General features: G+C 43.2%; 1 protein-coding gene across 1 annotated transcript; it reads right to left on the bottom strand.

The window, feature by feature from the left end:
• Positions 1-11,039: 11,039 nt before the first annotated feature.
• Positions 11,040-12,482, bottom strand: LOC131876643 (uncharacterized). Its single transcript, XM_059222086.1, has 2 exons — positions 11,976-12,482; positions 11,040-11,735 (listed from the first exon to the last, which is right to left on the bottom strand). The coding sequence occupies exons 1-2, from the start codon at positions 12,480-12,482 to the stop codon at positions 11,040-11,042; spliced, it is 1,203 nt and encodes a 400-aa protein (XP_059078069.1).
• Positions 12,483-14,207: the final 1,725 nt, after the last annotated feature.

Below are 14,207 nucleotides of genomic sequence, written 5' to 3'. Positions count from 1 at the left end.
CAGTGTATGTTGGGGCCGTGGTCCCACCCTACACCAAATATTGATGCACATAACCAAATAACACTCTTTTGGTGTATGGCAGGGCTGTAACCCCGACCTACACCAAGTTTCTCCCATTTGGTGTATATCGAGGTTACGTCACTGATATGCACCATCTAGAAGTATCACATTGTTGTTCCTTGTGTGGTGCAAATTAGGTTTGTAAACCCGATTGCCACCACTTATTTTTGCTCAAACTTCCCAAGGTGCAAATCAGGTTTACAAACCCAATTTAGGCCAATATGATTTGCAAAGATTTTCCAAATGCAAATAGGACTTATAAGTCTGAAATGTACTTCTTTTAGCCACACCTACATTAGGTGTAAATCGGGTTTGTAAACTCAATTTGCACCAAGTGTGCACCCTTGTCAATCAGGGTTACAAACCCAATTTACACCCTAAAGCAGTTTTGTTCTATCAATAAGATTAGGGTTTTTGAAACCCTAATAAGGTGATTCGGATGAGCTGAGCGTGGTGATGATCTTTTTCAAATGTTATAGTTACAATCAAAATCAGATGACGGAGCCATCTTCGAGCAAAAGAGATATGAAGTTCAAGAAACAAGACCCTCATGTGGTCTTACCATCTTCATTTGTATCTTCTAATATTGACAACATTAGGGATATACAGATAAGACATATATATCTTGAAGAGTTTCTCAAAAGAGTAAAAGAGCCACCCAAGTACTACAAAATGGAGGCGACTATTAACAATGGCATCCATTTAGTCTTAACTTTCCTAATGTCAGCATAGAACCCTGAGTTTGTGTTAGCATTAGCTAACATGTTTGATCTAGTAAGTATATTTGTCAAGGCTGCAAAGGGGAAGAAACTCTCATTAATTTGGATGAGGATTTCTTTGACACCATCTTCAAATGTCCAAACATTGATCAACATGCCAATATTGACATTCAGTCGACACAAGCATACTATGATAACAATTCATATAAGTGCAAAAGAAATATCAATGATAATTGGTTGAAGACTCTAGGGCCTACTATTGCATGATGGCCTAAGACTATTCATCAGAGTGACTTCATTGAAGAGGTAAATGATTTGATTACTCTTCTTAGTAGGGTGAAAGAGCTCCCTATTTCAAATACTTATCATGAATGGATGTATCAATACATTCATATTATCCAACAAAACAAGAAGAAGATCTTTTGGGGTAAACAGATAAGTGATGCTTTGTGTGAGCAACTTACCAAGGTCCCTACTAATTTGATGTTTTTATATGACTTCATGCCTAGTATATGCAGTAGCCTCAATAAGGCATTTTCAAGGATTGTCTACCACATGAGATAAGAGTCAAATTCTTGTATACCAATATTATTCTTAATTGACTCTGAATAATAGTCTACATCATTTTAGGAGAGTAAATGATGCTTTCTTCTATCACTGCATGTGCATGTTTGATAAGGAGCTCCAAAAGAAGAGGGTGTCAGATGAATCCTGGAATGTGGTGAACTAGTATGGGTGTATGTTCCTACAATTTCCTACTTTCACCTATCTCGGAGTAGGATGCTATGATGATGAACCCTTCATGCTTCCTAGGTACTCATCAAATAAAATTATGCTCATGGAGTTGGCTTGTCAGATGGTAACAATGCATGAACACCAGTCAGGTTCACACAAGCCTGGGTTCAATTTTCTCTCACCATCGGGAGATATTCAAGCAATTTCGTTTACAAAGACAAGGCCATGGATGAAGAAATGAGAAGGGTTACCATGAGGTTCTTTAAGGCTAGGAAATATTTTGACTACAAAGGTATGAAGAACAAGCTAAAGAAGAGCTATACTCATGTTCACCATGTAGAAGATATTTGGTTTGATCGTAGGACATAAGAGGATATAAAAAAAATTTACTATTGTCATCTTACTATGGAGAAAATTCAGAATCTAAATCTTGTTGATATTCCTAAGAAACTTGAGTATGATGGAAATATTCTAGATCCAATGTATGAAAAGAATAAGGTTGGGGGTTCACCCTTACCCATCATCCAGTGGTCCTAGAAGGAAAACACTTCAATAAGGGCCAAATTTCAAAATATTCTTGCCAATACCAATGTTTGGTTAACACAAAAAAGCAATTCAATTTAAGCCTTTCCAAATTGGATTGGAGGATGAAATGCAAGACTAGTGGAAAAAACTCTTGAATTTAGAACCAAGAACATACAAGATTCAACAACTCCAAAGGCTCCTAAGTTCAAGTTCACTATTGGAAAAGGTAACGATAAGAGTCAAGTGGAATCCTTAGCTCAGGATACTCAGACAAAGGTAGAAGCTAAGGAAGAGTTGCTCCAGGAGGAGATACAACAAGAAGATGAGGAAGAGTTAGAAAAAGAACAAGAAGAAGATTATGATGAGGAGGGACTGCCTGAAATTCCCAATACTTCCTAGTCGAAAGGGACACAAGAAATTATCCCTTCTACATCTCATGATACTCTAGGTACAACTCCTCCTCTAGAATTAGTTTCTAATCTTATTCCTTTTGGTTCTACCATTTCCTATGCATTTTACGCTCCTGGTGTAGTGATTCATACTATTCCTTCCACTACAACCAGTGAGTCAGTCTTAGATACCCCACAGGACAATATTAAAGATGTGTTTCTTCCAAACTTGTCTGAAGTGTCTTCTTCTATGTCAAAAGATTTTGATAAATTTATATCAGGGACTGAGCTTGCACCCAAAGTTTCGATTATTGAGAGTCCATGATTTGCAATTGTAACTTCCACTACTCTTATTGTGACCAAAAATATATAGAATCGAGAACTTTCATCTTAAGTATTAGCCATAGGAGTAGAAGGTGATACACCTTTACCGCCCTGGCTAGTCTCCAATACCCCTAAGAGAAAGAAGCAGGCCATCTCCCCAGATGACTTTGACTTCAACCAATTAGTTCTTGTTAAGCCCAAGGTCATGAAGAAGGCTAAAACCTTATCTAGGGTGAAGGTGGATAAATCAAAGAAGAAGTATGTAGAACTGGTGGTGCCTCCCCCAGATATAGATATCGATAAGATTCAGTCCACATATTATGTTATCAACAGGATTGAATTGGGTAAGCAAACTCATGAAGGAACTATAGAAGATGCTCAAACATCTTTTGATAATCTTGTGGCTAGGTATAGTGAGGAAAAGATTAAGATGGAAAAACTTAAGAAACAAGATTGAATTGGGTAAGCCAAGTCTAAGGTTTAGAGTGTTTCTGGTTCAAGAGGTAATGGCGACGCCTAAGGAAGAGGTGAGTACCCTAGTTTTCCCCTGCCTACTTTGTCTATCATTCTGAATGACAGTATGGAACTAAGGCTATTGATAATGAGAAGGCTAGGTTAAAAGATGTTGCAACCTTTTTGGCAGTCGTGGACACTGCTAAATGCCCAGCTTGAAAATTTCTAGATGAATGGTTCAAGAATGTGTGGGTTAAAATTCTAGGGTATCACGTTTCATTTTGTAGAATGATACAATAAGGTTTATTTGTTATTTTTTCAAAGACGCCAAATCTCAGGTGACAGTTATGCATAAGCAGTTTTGGTCTATAGGAAGTCGCACGGTTAGCAGTCTCAACTGGTCTCATGATGTTGTGCATAACAAGATTCTTGCACTTTCTTGCCTTAAATGGGTAGTTTTTAAAATGTCTTCCACCAGTTATGTGGAATTTCATTCTATAATTACTCAAAACGATTGGGAGAGTAATTAGGATTGATAACTCCTAGTCCCTTATTCCTCATCTAGACGCTCGAGTACTTATTTTGGTTAACCCAAGCCGAGATATTCCTAGATATTGAAATAAATATTAATTGTCCTAAATCCTTCCTAATTGAGACCCTAGGTGGGATCAATGCATGTTTTCTCTGTAGACATGAAGGGCATATTAGGAAAAATTGCCATATTCTTACTTCCCAAAAGCCAAATGCTTCCTCCAATAATACTGAAAAAGTTTACTCTGTGAATAAAAATGGAGATAATGTACCTTCTCCATCTATGAGTGGTCACAACAGTCAAACCCCTTTGATGAATAAATTGGACTCTCTTAATGAGACGGTTAAGAAGGTGGCTCTAAACCTAGTTATTGAACTTCTGGTGCTTGAATCATATATTAAGTTTGGGGCTTTCATTGTTGAAGTCTCTCTGCACTCAGTTGTGGCTAAGGCTATCACCTAAATGGGGAACCTCATAAGGACTTTGAACATTTCATGATTCCAAGATCGCGTAAGACTAGGAGGAAGGATGCTCAACAATTGGCCATGGATAAGATTAAAGAGATCATTGCCTCTCAGAGCAATATGAGAAACACTCACCTTGACCCCCCTTGTAATGATTCGGGCTCTATCCCTATGGACGATGACTCCTGTGTTTCCCCGCCTGAGACTAGGATCTCTAATGGTAATAGGAAATCTATGGTTAAATCTATTGTCGAAGGTTTTGAGGATAAAGAATGAGACAACAATAGCATGGATGGGATAGGGGAAAGGATTTCCTCCTCGGAGACCTCAGATACCCTAAAGTTATCCAATTAATTTGATATTCTTTCATAATTTCATCCTGGGAATTTTATGCCTGAGGTGGAATCCAAGGATCTGTATGTTCGAGGGGAAGATTTCTTCTATCTAACCCCCCAAGCTATTGTTTGCCCCGATCTTGATACCTCTAATCTCCAAGATTTACCTGATAAAGATAGTGTTTTTTTTTATATTATTATTGTTGACCCTTGAATTAAAGTCTCTACCCCTGGTAAGGCTCTTAGTCTTGTTGTGGTGCCTTATGATGCTAACAAGATTAGAATTAGTGAGGATATCCTCGAAGCTTAGTGTCTTGAGTTTTATGTGGAGGCAAAGTTGAATTCCAATGACTCAAACACTAGTGAGGAATAGGATTTAGACCAAGATTTTTCATGGGGATGATGATCTTGACAAAGATGAAATTTTAGTGCCCACTGGTAAGGGCAAGTTTATCAAAGCTAGGCAAAAGAGAGGGAGGCCTAAAGGTAAGCTTTATAAAGGTAAAATTTCCCCTCTCCCTAAAAAACTTGATTCTAACAAGGAACTCCTGAAGTGTTTTAGCATATTTATGGTTGCCAAGAGCCCCCAAAATTGAATGTGTTAATGATGTTGAAATGCATCTTATGGAACATTAGGGGAATGGAATCCCTTGACAAAAAACATGTAGTGAAAAGGTTTCTCAATCAGCATAGAGATGCAGACATAGTAATGCTTCAAGAAGTCAAAGCTATTAAGTTTACTCTAGAAGTGAACCCGAAATTCATCCGGAGAGATGCTTGTAAAATATCCACCAATCACGAGAAGGGGAAGGGTGGTGTTGTTTTGCTAATTAATAGAAGATGGAAGGATTTGATCCTGAACTATGGCTCCTCGCCATGTAATAGAGCTATCTGGGCAGTTATAAGCTTTTGTAACACGGAAATTGGGGTATGCTCAATTTATGGATCCAATGACTATAGAGAAAGATTAGAGATGTGGCAGTGGATCTTCTCACTTCCAAACATCCCTTGGATTCTTGGAGGTGATTATAATATGATTGAATATCCCAAAGACAAGATGGGGGGGTACTAACATGGATTGGAAGGGTGGGGGAGAAATTGCACTAGCTTAGAATGAAAAATAAGATGACTCTTTGATCCATTGGAAGGTCTTAAAAAGGAGTATGAGGGGATATGGTTTACTTGGTGTAACTTCCAACAAGGTCATAAAAGAATTTATTGTAGGTTGGATAGGTTCTATGCCAGTAAGGACTCCTTTTCTTTTATGCGAGATGATAAAGGTATCTCTGTTAGAGTTTGCCCTTACACATTATTTGATCATCATCCAATAATTTCCCAAGTCTATTTGAAAGATGAGACTATTGTTAAAAAAGTGGGATGAGAAATTCATTTTGAACACCAAACTCTTGGAGGATCAATATGTTCTCATTGTTGTATACATGATCAGGCAAATTAATAAATGGAGCAATGCCTCTACCTCAAACTGTTGTCACAGGGATTTGCACCCGAAAGCTAAGTTGAGGGCTTAGCAAAACCGTGAAACATGGGAACATCCTCGAGCCTGTGGGTTGCTCATTGTGAGGATGAACCTCCAGATTATGGGTTGGCTCCCCTTTAAATATCCTAAAACTAAAAACTTTTGCTTGGGAAAAACGATAGAAGAATGCTTCAAAAATTAAACTATTGCTGGTAGGTGATACATCAATGATTGAAAAGGACTTGATATGCTGGCAAACTCACAATATACTCAACTAATGAAGCTATTTTAACTCACAACTCAAATACACAGGTTTGCAAAATTGATTCTCATGAAAGGTTTCTAATTTCTTGATGTTTGTTTGAAGGATTACATTGTTGTTTTCACAACTAACATACATCAAAATGATAACACATTCATAAACCTGCACTATAACATGTAGTTTCTACACCAAGCATTAGAGGAATGAAACAAAAATAAAGAATTTCAAGGAAAAATCACAATATTCTTATCAAAATATTCACACACAACACAGGGACAAAAAAATTGGAGAAGGAAATCTGCTTTTTTATTGAATATAAGAAGTCATTTGCATTACAAATCAGAAAGTGCTTACAAAATCACTAAGATTACTTATAAGAAAATGAGTTACAAAGCCTATTCTTGTTGCTAACACAGAGAACAACTCAGAACTAGAGAAGAATGAGAGGAGAAGAACGACATATAAAAAAGGCTCCAATATTTAAAAATTTGAAATGCTTGTCTGCCTTTGACTAATGTTGACTGTTGCTCCTCCTCAAAATCAACTCTCTAACTGGTTTTCAATCATCTTCTTCAGTTGTTGGGCGGATGGAGTTGGAAGTCCCTCACAATTAGGATCAAAACTCAAGATTTCTGGCTATTGGTGCTCCCAAGACTCTCCTCAATTGATGTTTGAACCATGTAGGCCTCCAAATTAGGGATTAGACTGTTGATTTGACCTCGGAATTTCCCCAAAAAGTGGGATTTTGTCTTTGGTCGACCCTCTTTAATTTCTCTTTAAAATTTGAGCTTGCATTGATGATAGGTTTGAATTTGAAATTCAAATACTATGACAATAAGTCCTTATGAATAGTGATAAAACTTCCATGTCTATTGCCTGTTTCGCCTATGGAAACTATTTCAAAGACATAAGAAGTAAATGCATAGTACAGAATAAAAGATGCTAGTATGCCATAAGATAAGTGTTATAACTCCAAAGAACAAGTATATTTTCCTTCATATAGTCTCCAATTACAATCCTCCTTCCCCAAGGGAACAAGATACAATATATAATACCCGAGGGGGTGCGACTAACCATCGCGTCCAACTGCCCTTCGGGTGAACTAACTGACTCCCATAACACACAATTACCAATGATGACACAACATAATGATGACACAATAACATAATTGATTATTCCCGACTACATCATCCCCCCCAAAAAAAGTTGTCTCTTGATGACTCAAAATCAAAATAGGGATGACATACATGACTATCAAAGACAGAATCAAGGAACAGAAGAAGAAGGGAGCTGAGAAGGCATCCCTGAATCCACAGCAGGTGGCGAGGCTGAGGAAGATGCTGATGCCAGTTGTGCTCGCAGGTCGTACACCTGTTGTGTCTGTATCCTCAAGTCTCGCTCTGCAATCTTCCTTTTCTCTATGGCCAGCTTGACCATCCTAGCAGCCTCCAATACCTTCTTCTCCTTCTCATCCATGGTCTCTCTAGCCTGCACCAAAATCGTACTCAAGGTCATCTTCTCTGTTCTAGTGACCTCCAACTCTGTTGCTAACTAGTCCCTCTCGGCAGTGAACTGAGCCCTCTCCATGGTGAACCGAGCTCTTTTGGCTTCTAACTGAGCCCTCTCGGTGTCCAAGTCTTACTGCAACTCTAGCAGTTAGCTCCTCCCGAGCTCTCTCTGCGGTCACCTAGCCAATCTCATGCCCTGCAAAAATGTGCTCCGTACGGCGAAGAGTGTAATCCTCCTCCCTAAAAGAATGCTCAACCTGCCTCCCGAGAGACTCGACCCTACTCTCCACTACTGGCTCCCTCACTGCCCATGCATTCAGCATCTCTGTTTTCTCAGTCTTTGGCCATCCCCCTCTCTCAAAACAGGCAGCAAATGTCTGAGGACACCCCTCCCATACAAACCTGAGCTTCTGCTCCAACTCCTGGGCGGCGTTATCTGAGGCCTCTACCTGTAGGGATGCTATGACCTCCCGCCCTCTGCGTAGCTCGTCCTGCAGATAAGTTTGCACCATCTCCTGGAAGTATGTCTGCCCTCGACCAACCACATCCTGGAGGTAAGCCTCCATGTCTATCCTTCCTGGGTGCTTGCTCTCTATGTGAACCTCCACTCTGTCTAACAGGACCTTTGTCTTATGTTCAAGTGCCAACTCTCTCCCCTGCACTTCTGCCGAATGTGCCATATCTCTAGGGGAACCGTGGCTATCTATGTCAACCACCTCCACCTCTACGTTAGCCCGAGGATCCCTGCTCCCAGAAATCGCCCGTGGGGGAGAATGGTAGTAGCCGGCCTAGGCGACATAGGTGTTATCTCCATCTCCCTCAGCCAACATTCCTCTTCGCCCATAGTACCTATCTGATCCTTCCCCAATTCCTGCGCCTCTATAGTGGGTACGGACTCCCCCACACCCTCGGATGGTACTGCCAATCTCACTTCCTCTGCTACCACTACTAGCGGCACCATGTGAACTGGCAGCCTCTGCTGGCCGAAGGCCGGGATAGATGCAATCGTCACCGTCGGCAGACTCAAGTGTGTTGAGGTTGTTAGCATGGGCATAGCAAACAAGACTGAAGTGGATGCTCGTACGATCTCTGCTAGGCTCTCCTCGCTATCTCCCTCTGAGTCACTTGAAGCCTCCGTGGTCTCTTCCCCCCCATTGTCAATATCCTCAGACTCTGATACCTCCTACCTTTGTTGTTTCTGTCCCACCCCGAGTACCAACCCTATGTCAAGATGCCTCCACTGAAAAATAGGTGGCTCGCCGGGTGCCAAGTTCCCCTCCAACTGAATTTCCAACTTGTCTGTTGGAAGCTGTGAAAGCGTCGCCTCCAGAAATAACTCGATGGCATAGTGCAGCATATAAAACGTGCGATGCTGCAATGTCATGAACTCAAACATTTTGTCCGCCAGTACTGATGCCCAATCATATTGTACTCCATTCATCAACCTGTTCATCAGGATGATTTGTGGGAGCGCTATGTCCGATGCCCGGCTGGACCCTGTCAACCTACTCTTGACCACGTCCATGATGCAGCACCATGACCCTTCTGCCACAAAAGATTTCTTCATCCCTCTCCCCTTAGTGGCCTTGGCTATGGAATCAAATTCCGGTGGTGTAAGATTTCTGGAGACCATGCGTATCCAATATTCTTTCTAGTCCACGTTCATCTTTTGTGCCTTCATATCTACTTTCTTCCCATTCCTCTCGGGTATGCCAAATACCCTTGTGAAGTCAGTTGCCGTGAAGGAGACTGTGACTGTGTGCTTCATATACTCAAAAGTGCTTTTCCTAGTGGTGCAGTCGAATGCTACTATCATTGTCCGCATTGGTGGCTCAAATTTCTTGATCTGAAAAACTGGCATCTGAACCACCCAATGCACTTCTGCCTTCCTTAACGAATTTTTTACTTCATGGTTGTCAGGGTTCTGTTGCCACCACCTCCTGCACTCTCCTCCATTAACTCCCTCGAATATAACCGTGTCAGTTGTAACCCTAGCTCTTGCTTTCCCCGTATGTGGCTTCTTTTTGCTCCTACCGACAACCCTCACCCTTGAAGGTAAAACCCTTGCCGTTTTATCCATGCTCTTCTGCAGATTCATCTTCAACTGCCTTTTTCCTGCTGAATGCATTTCTCTTGTTCATGCTTTCTGTTCTTCAACTGCCTAAGGTAGTTACTCCACCTTTCTCTTTATTCCCGGTTGTAACCTCTTTTTCCCTCGCGATTGTGTCTTTGGCTGGGCGTGGGCACTTTTATTTCTTTTTGCGGTGAGTAATGGTTTTGTCGGGGCATCTTCCGCGGTGGACAACCACTACAAAGTGGTCACCGATGGTGGCCCCCCAACGGTGGTTCCACCGCACGGTGGTCATCGGCGTGCCACCGTACGATGGTTCCACCGTCGGGGGGACCACCATGTGGTGGAACCACCGGCGGTGGCCCCCCGACAGTGGTTCCACTGCACGGTGGTCCCCCTGACGGTGGTTCCACCATGGCCATTACAAGTATCTTCGTCGGGCTGGGTGGGGTTTTCATCAGGTTGGGTGGGCCCTGTGTCCTGTCTTCATTCATGATAGGCTTTCAACTTGGACCTGTTGACGACCTCTGGAATCTCCCTGCTGTCGAGCATCCCCAATTTGACTGACCCATTCGCCCCAACCTCTCGGACTCTGTAGGGCCCCAGCCACTTTACTTTATATTTTCTTGGTTTTATCTCATTTTTTCCATTATATTTCAACACCAACTGACTCGAGGTAAAGCCCATCTTCCAGAGGTGCTTGTCATGCCAATGCTTCCTTCGCTGCTGCGCGACCTCGGTTGCCCATTGTGCCAGCATCCTCCACTCCTCAAGTTTATTGAGGGCGTGCAATCGCTCTCATAGGCTTTCCATATCCTCGAGTTTATTGTCCATAGCGATCCACAAACTTGGTACCATGAATTCCACAGGGACTATGACCTCTTGCCCATACATCAACTGGAAGGGTGTGTGGCCCGTGGTGGTCTTGTGGGTCGTGTGGTAGGCCCACAGTAGTGACGGTAACCTTCCCTCCCAATCCTCCCCTTCAACTCCACAAGACTTGTAGATAATCGTGAGCAAGATTTTGTTTGTGGCCTCGGCTTGTCCGTTTGCCCAAGGGTAGTAGGGACTCGACGGAGAATGAAATTTTTTGAATTCAGTCGTTAATAACTTTACCACATGGTTGACGAAATGTCCTCCTTTGTCACTGGTCAATTGAATAGGGATGTCGTATTTGGTAATAATCTATTCATAGATGAATCTAGTCGTACTTACTGCAGAGTTGTCTGGGAGAGCCCTAGCCTCCACCCATTTCGTTAAGTATTCTGTAGCGACCACAATGTAACAACATCGGCATGCACGGCTGGCCTTGATAGGACCTACAAAGTCAAGTCCCCACTGTTCGAATAGTTCTTGTGCGTGTGAAGGGTTTAAGGGCATAAAGTCTCGCTTCAAGGGTTTGTCTACCCGTTGGTAAGTGTCACACCCCACGACCCACTCTCGAGCATCGTTGTATACCATGGGCCACCATAACCCTACTAGCAACACCTTCCGTGTTGTCGTGTTCGGGCCCATATATCCGCCTGCGGGGCCCTCATGTGCCTCCCTCAATACACTGGGAACTTCCTCCTCCATAACGCAATGCCTTAGTACTTGGTCCGCTCCCATTTTATATAGTAGGCCATTAATTAACTGGAAAGTCCTACTCCTTAACACTAGTTTCCTTCGTTCCCCTAGAGGCATGTCCTTCGAAAATCGAGATGACGACAGGTACTCCCCAATGTTTCTATACCACAAGGGAAGTACGGCCATTCGAAACAGGTGTGCATCTGGGAAGTCATCATTGACTCCTTCTAGAGGTTCCCCTGACTTGATCAGGGACAACTGATATGCTATGACATGGCTCTGTCCCGGTCTCACCACGATTGTGAATGTGAACTCCTGAAGCAACAAGAGCCAACGACTTACCCTTCCCTAGATGATGGGCTTGTTCAACAAATACATAAGTGCCTAATGGTCTACATAAAAGGTGAATGGTGTGGCCAACAGGTAGTGTTTGAACTTTTGCACAGAGTAGACCATGTCAAGGGCTTTGCGCTCTGTGGTGCTATAGTTCTTCTCGGCCTTAGAGAGCAATCTACTTGCAAAATATATCGAGTGATCCAGCCCGTGCCCCCCTACCTGAGCTAGTGTAGCTCCAATGGCATAATTTGATGCATCCACGTGGACGTGGAATTCCTTGTCACAGTTCAGGTAGGAGAGTATGGGGGCTCCCAACAGTCTTGTCTTCAACTCTTCAAATGCGTCGCTCTCTAGCTTCGTCCAGACATATGGCTCCCCCTTTCGTGTAAGTCTATCCAAGGGGGGGGACACTTTAGCGAAGTTCTTGATGAACCTCCTGTAGTACCCCACATGGCCAAGGAAAGACTTCACTCCAGTGACGTTCGTCGGGGCTTTCATCTCTACTATGACTTTAATTTTGTCAGGGTTTGTTTTTAGTCCCTCCTTGCACACAATATGCCCGAGTAACCTTCCCTGTGGCAACATGAACCTGCATTTTTTTGGATTGAGGGCTAGCCATGCCCTTCGACATCTCTCCATGCACTCCCGAAGGGCTTTGAGATGTGTGTCCTGGCTGCTATAAATGGACCAATCGTCAAGGAAGGCCCTGAAGTTTCCTGTAGACATCTTGTCGAAGATGTGCAAAATGATACGCTGGAAGGTCGTCGATGCATTACACAGGTCGAAGGGCATTCGATTGTATGCATGTACACCATCTATCACTACGAAGGTTGTCTTTAGCTTGTCTTCCTCCACAATGGATATCTGGTGTTACCCAGAGAACCCATCCATGAAGGAATACATCTCGTGTCCAACCACTTCTTCTAGGATATTGTTGGTGAAGGGGATAGGAAAGGGGTCCTTGATGGTGACTGCATTCAGACACCGAAAGTCTACATAAATCCGGATCTGGTTGTCGTCCTTTTTTAGTAAGATCACAATGGGGTACACCCATTCACTTGTCTGTACTTTGAAAATTATCCCCACTTCCAACATCCGTTCAATTTCTTCATTCACTCGTGCAGCATTGTTTTTATTCCTACAGTAGGGTCGCTTCCTTACGGGTTGGGCTCCGGGAACCAATGTAATGCAGTGTAGGCATAGCTCTAGGGGTACACCCTTTAGGTCCTTGTAGGTCCACGCGAACACATCCTTATATTCTAGGAAAATTTTAAATGTTGCAGCCTTCAGCACCGGGTTCCAGTCATCTCCCACAAGAATCTTCTTGGGATCGCTTGCCTCTCCTAAATTTGTTTCTTTCAACTTGGCTTCCTCGTATCTGATTGATCCGTCTTTGGGAAACTGGTGTGTTGGAGTGTCATTCACACAGGCCTCCCCCTCCCTGTATTCTCTATACTTTGGGGGGAATACCTCCAGTTGTTCTTCGATGCTCAACACATTACACGAGGGTGTGAACAATTCGTAATCCTCCATCTGCCAATGGAAGAGGTCGTTCATAGAATCCTTGTCATCCCCCGAGTGTGCTTCTAATTCTAGAACCCCTTCGCTATTGGGCTCCATTCGTCGTTGGCCTTCATCTTCCTCCCACCGGTCTCCATTAAACTCCGACTCCGAGGAGGATGCCAACTCTTGGCTCACCATCTGCGTTCGGAGGTCTATCACGTACTTTCTCCCCATGCTCTCTAACGAGAGTGTATTTCTCTTCCAGTCATGTTTTGCCTTGGCAGCAATTAGCCACCCCTGTCCGAGGATAGTGTCGTACCCTTTCTTTTTTAACGGGATCACTACAAAATCAAGCACGAATGGTTGTGTATCGATGATCACCTGTTGTGCCATGAGTGTCCCGAGGGGTTTAATCCCATGTTGGTCTGCTCCAAGTAGGTTAAACGTGGGGGGCCACAACGTGGGCTTCCCCAGTTTCTTCCATGTCTCCTCCGAGTGCACATTTACTCCTGACCCTTCGTCCATGATGGCATCCATCAGGGTAGTCCCGAGGATGCCCATTTCTACCATGATTGGGTGGTGTCCACAGTTAACGATTAACAACATTGGGTTGACCGTAGAGTTTTCAGCCTTCCTCACTTGGTGACTTTGTGCGGGCACAACATTTAAGATAGCCATTTTTAAGTGCGGCATGGTTTCGAGGAGGTCTTGGACTCTTACGGGTACCTCCATTTGCAAGATTTACCTCAGGATGTTTTCTTCCCCCTTAGTCCGGGACGTGCTTGTGGCCTCCCCGCTATTTCTCTCTTGTGCGGTCATCTCCTTCGTAATCTCTGCCCTTGCTTCCCGTACTCGTTCCATTTCTATGCGAGGGTCTGGGTAGGAGGCCATCTTTGCCTGTGCCCTCGTAACCGCCAATACCTCTGCCTGAGTGGGTTCAATGTTCAA

The sequence above is a fragment of the Cryptomeria japonica genome, chromosome 6 (genome assembly GCF_030272615.1).
Source record: "Cryptomeria japonica chromosome 6, Sugi_1.0, whole genome shotgun sequence".
Classification (NCBI taxonomy): domain Eukaryota; kingdom Viridiplantae; phylum Streptophyta; class Pinopsida; order Cupressales; family Cupressaceae; genus Cryptomeria; species Cryptomeria japonica.
Note: the sequence above shows the minus strand (reverse complement) of the source record. Positions and strands in the feature narration are given on the sequence as shown.

Bases quoted from the DNA above. Each gene is read 5' to 3' on its own strand.
- LOC131876643 (XM_059222086.1), bottom strand. From the start codon at position 12,482: ATGTCTACAGGAAACTTCAGGGCCTTCCTTGACGATTGGTCCATTTAT. The intron at 11,736-11,975 runs GTAGGGGGGCAC...TTGTTGCTTCAG, and splicing joins TTGGAGCTACACTAGCTCAG to GAGTTCACATTCACAATCGT.